At 40.5% G+C, this 4,294-nt stretch overlaps 1 protein-coding gene across 1 annotated transcript; it reads left to right on the top strand.

The window, feature by feature from the left end:
- Positions 1 to 2,222: 2,222 nt before the first annotated feature.
- LOC138191141 (uncharacterized) lies at positions 2,223 to 2,677 on the top strand. Its single transcript, XM_069137142.1, has 2 exons — positions 2,223 to 2,462; positions 2,519 to 2,677. Exons 1-2 carry the CDS (start codon positions 2,223 to 2,225, stop codon positions 2,675 to 2,677), a joined length of 399 nt encoding a protein of 132 aa, XP_068993243.1.
- The last annotated feature ends 1,617 nt before the right edge of the window (positions 2,678 to 4,294 follow it).

The raw sequence follows: 4,294 nt of genomic DNA, 5'->3' as shown, positions 1-4,294 counted from the left end.
TAGCATATAGTCAACCTATATTTGCTTTATTATTGGATACACTTAATTAAGTAAAAGACTTAAAAAAAATAATAAAATAGATTTTGGTTATTGAAAAAAAACATAAAGATTGTGAAAGGTTACGTTTTAAAAATTCATTTTCTTGCAATGGATATTTTGCATAGCTGGTCTCCATTTTGTAGGTTCGAGGCGAGATAACGCTTAGACGAATTCGGGTTTCGGTCGGCTCGATTTTACTGCGTTGAACCTAATGTTGCTTCAAGCGTTGCTCTATGAATAAGAGAGAATGATTTTAGGATGGTTTGCTCTTTCTCGGATCTTTTAAATTAGAATTGAATTATTTCCTTTGATTAATAAATTTTTCAAAGAGCTTACATTTGTTGCCATTGAGAAGGAGCCGGATTTCAGCACGGCTCCAAGGACCGTTGAGATCCCGTTGTGCCCAATCAGTGTCGAGTCCTGGTCAAATACCTTCTTCGGGCTCGCGGTTGGCTGCCGCTCTTCGCACGGAGCGGCCGTGCCGGTCGTGAGAGTTGGCTGGCACTTTGTCGACGAAGTGCCAGGCAGCAGTGAGGTATCTCACGGGGGTTTTGGGGGAATTTATTTTGTAAGGAATTTTATTTTTGAAAAAAAAAGCCCCGGCCGGTGTCCGTGCCGGCCGGAGAACAACAACGAACTGATGTTTTCAATATAAGAAGTTGTTTGTTTCGAAACGATCTTTTGTTTTCCGAAGCATTTTGTTTCCTTCTAGAAACTTTTTCTCTAGAGTCGAGTTTTGCGTCGGATAGGCTTTGGCTTATCAATGTGAAAAGAGCCACGATTATTTTCCAAGGTTGATGAGCGATTGCTCGATTTTCACATTTTATTAACCTCAAGTGTCAGTTTTTGCGAGTACTTTTTCAGGTTACTTGACACAGCCTTTTCCATCCAATTTTTCCCCGATTCCTGAGGATGACTGGTGGTCTTATTTTGAAGAAGGATGCAGGAATGATTCAGATAAGATCGTTTCTTTTCTTTTGAATACATATTCAATTTATTTTTTTATTCAAGTATTCTCCCAAATTCACTTAGTGAATTTGAATTGTTATACCATCACTCACATTTTTCCTTCCAAAACTCTAGGATGAGCTGTTTCTTAAGAAGATTAGGATCAGTCACCCATCTATTTCCTTATTTCCTGAGAAAAGGAGTCTGTTTTTATCCCGTTTGGTCCTGGAATTTTCGGTTCCCGCCTCGATGTTTTCACCCGAACCTGTTTCGTTTGGGCAATCCTTTAAGAAGAGAATTGAATTTCTTTTCGACATCGATCTGGACCAATGCTGATAACTTCGAATTCATGAAGCCACACAACACTCAATAACACTAACCTTTATAAAACAAGGCACATAAATTTTTGAAATTATTTAACGCTTAACTATCTGCTCAAGGTTTTCTGTGGTTTACCTTGAGACTGTGGGCAAATGCCAGATAGTAAAAAAGGGAGTCTCTAAATTTTTAGAGCCACAGCTCCAACTCACCTTTGAGCACTGACTGCTAGATCACTTTTATAATTGTTTTATCTTTTCCGAGTCGGGATGACTCTTTTCCTCGGGGGGGAGTAGTGTTACAAAGGGTGAAATCACCCGTTTTGCCCCCTTTTCAATGATCTAGTAGTCATCATAGATAAAAGACGTTTATAAACTTCTTACGTCTTTCAAAAGAATAAGGCTGCTGCGTCAACCAACATTATTGTAAAAACAGTCTTGTTTCAGACTTCAAACGAGAAACACATATTACGCATTAAAGCATTTTCACAACATTTTATTCACGCTCTCGATTTTTGACTTGATAATTAAACTCGCGGATCCATATTTATTTTCCGTAACGTCAAAGAACGTTACAATATTAATTATCTCGAATCAAAAGCGGTATTTTACGGACTCAAATGCTTTGCCAAGGATAAAAATTCGTGTGAAATATTGCTTCGTGTCGATAATACGACGGCGTTATCGTACATAAACCGTATGGGTAGCATTTAGTTTCCAAAGTTGTCAAATTTGTCAATGGAAATCTGGCAATGGTGCGAGATTCGCGACTTGTGGATTTTCGCTTCATACATTAGTTCTCGCGACAATAAAGACGCAGACGAGGAATCGAGAGTCAAACAAAACGAAACCGAATGGGAATTAGCTAGCTGGGCATATAATCAAGTAGACACAACCTTCGGGAAATTCGACATAGATATGTTCGCATCGAACGTAAATGCAAAGTGCAGAAAATTCGTCTCATGGCACAGAGACCCAGAGGCGTGCGCGGTAGATGCTTTTAACATACCGTGGACAAATTTATATTTCGACGCTTTTCCACCATTCGCTGTCATCCTCAGAACAATTAGAAAAATAATTGCTAAGAAAGCAAACGGGGTGTTGGTTGTGCCTTTCTGGCCAACACAGCCGTGGTACCCCCTGTTTCAGAAATTGTTGGTGAGCCAGCCGATCCTTTTTCATCCAGAAAATGATTTGTTAATTGATAATTGCAGGCAATTCCATCCGTTGCGAACCTCGCTTTCCCTGGTTGTCGGGAAGTTATCGGGAAAGCGTTTGTCATGAAAGGCGTTCCTCAGGAGTCCGTACCGGTTGTGATGGCATCGTTGTCCGAAGGAACCATTAAGCAATACCGGAAGCCATTGAGCCTCTAGTGGGATTTTTGTCAAAGGAAGAGAGCCAACCCTATCAGGCTCCAGTTTCATCTGTTCTCGAGTTTTTAACCGTCTCTTTATCCCACGTAAAAACTTATGGGACGTTAAACTCGTATAGATCAGCCTTAGCGTTAATAGTTATAGGCGATATAGGGTAACAGCCCGTTATGAAGCGATTCTTTCGAGGTGTGGCTCAGCTACGCCCGCAATCAGCAAAATATGAAGAAATTTGGGACCCTGATCCAGTTTTATGTTATCTAAAAACTCTTTGGCCGCACGACACTCTGTCGTTTGAGGATTTAACAAAGAAACTAGTCATGTTATTAGCGTTAGTGACAGCACAAAGAGTGCAAACGCTGTCAAAAATTAGATTAAGCTGTATCGATAAGACTGACACAGAGATTAAAGTCAAGATCATAGAACGTATAAAAACTTCGGGACTGGGGAGAAAGCAACCCTTATTGTGTCTGCCGTTTTTTGAAAAACAACTTAAGTTGTGTGTAGCTACGGTCTTAGACTGTTACATTAAGCGTTCGGCAAGTTTGCGACCTAATAACGAAGATTTCTTACCGATAACATGTAAAAAACCTCACTGCGTGGCAACAACGCAATCTATACAAAGGTGGATAAAGGAAGTGATGGCCAAAAGTGGCATTGATACAAATACTTTCGGTTCACACAGTACTAGAAACGCGGTTACCTCCGCGGCATATCGCAGGGGTGTAGACATCGAAACAATCCGAAAAGCTGCTGGTCGGACGGAAAAATCGAGGGTGTTTGCGCGATTCTATAATCGACCTCTGATAAAAAATATGAAGATATCCAAATCCATAATTACTTGAGTACAAGAATGGCTGTGAGACAGATGTTGTCAATGTCAACTTAAAGTTTATAATTATTATTGTACGCACCAAATTATCCTTAAATACAAATTGCATAAAACTTTGAACAACTACCATTGATCAAGAGGACAAGACCAGAGATGAGTAGGGAGATCTCCAACGCTCGGCTTTTCGTGATACCAGCTAGATTGGAGCGTCGACGTGACACCTAGGCGGCCACGCACCGAAGGTGGCCCATTTCCGACCTGACACCTAGGCGGCCATGCACCGAAGGTGGCCCACAATCGTGTATATATAGATATACTCGGTCCCTCGAGCAAGTGGTTGCCAATCGCATCCTTGTCCCCGCTCGCACAGATGGTTCCAGGAATGCAAGAATTGGGATTTTTTTGTTTCAGTTATGAATGTCAGCGAATAAAAGTATCTCCAGATTTGATAAATCTTGGAATCAATTAGCGGACGCTAAACCAAATTAATTAACTATTCCCAGTCCGAATACTTTTTTTTTTTTTTTTAATATATATTATTTTTTTATTGATATGAAAATATGTGACGCCTGGTATTCTCGAATATTTGTGCACGCAGTCTATGGAAAAATATACGAAGCCAGCTCGATAACATTTATGCAAAATGTGCAATGGGCAAGTGGTTGGGGAAAATTTTTTTTTTCTCGAACTGAATCTTCCAGAGAAGCATCAGCGAATTCCAAGCAAGCTCCATAAACATACCGAGCAAACACGCGCTCACGGACGTAGCTGTGGTGTGGCTGAGTGGA

This window comes from Neodiprion pinetum, chromosome 6 (genome assembly GCF_021155775.2).
Source record: "Neodiprion pinetum isolate iyNeoPine1 chromosome 6, iyNeoPine1.2, whole genome shotgun sequence".
In the NCBI taxonomy this organism is placed as follows: Eukaryota; Metazoa; Arthropoda; class Insecta; order Hymenoptera; family Diprionidae; genus Neodiprion; species Neodiprion pinetum.
This window is presented reverse-complemented; position numbering and strand designations above follow the sequence as displayed.

Bases quoted from the DNA above. Each gene is read 5' to 3' on its own strand.
- LOC138191141 (XM_069137142.1), top strand. From the start codon at position 2,223: ATGTTCGCATCGAACGTAAATGCAAAGTGCAGAAAATTCGTCTCATGG. The intron at 2,463-2,518 runs GTGAGCCAGCCG...TGATAATTGCAG, and splicing joins CCCTGTTTCAGAAATTGTTG to GCAATTCCATCCGTTGCGAA.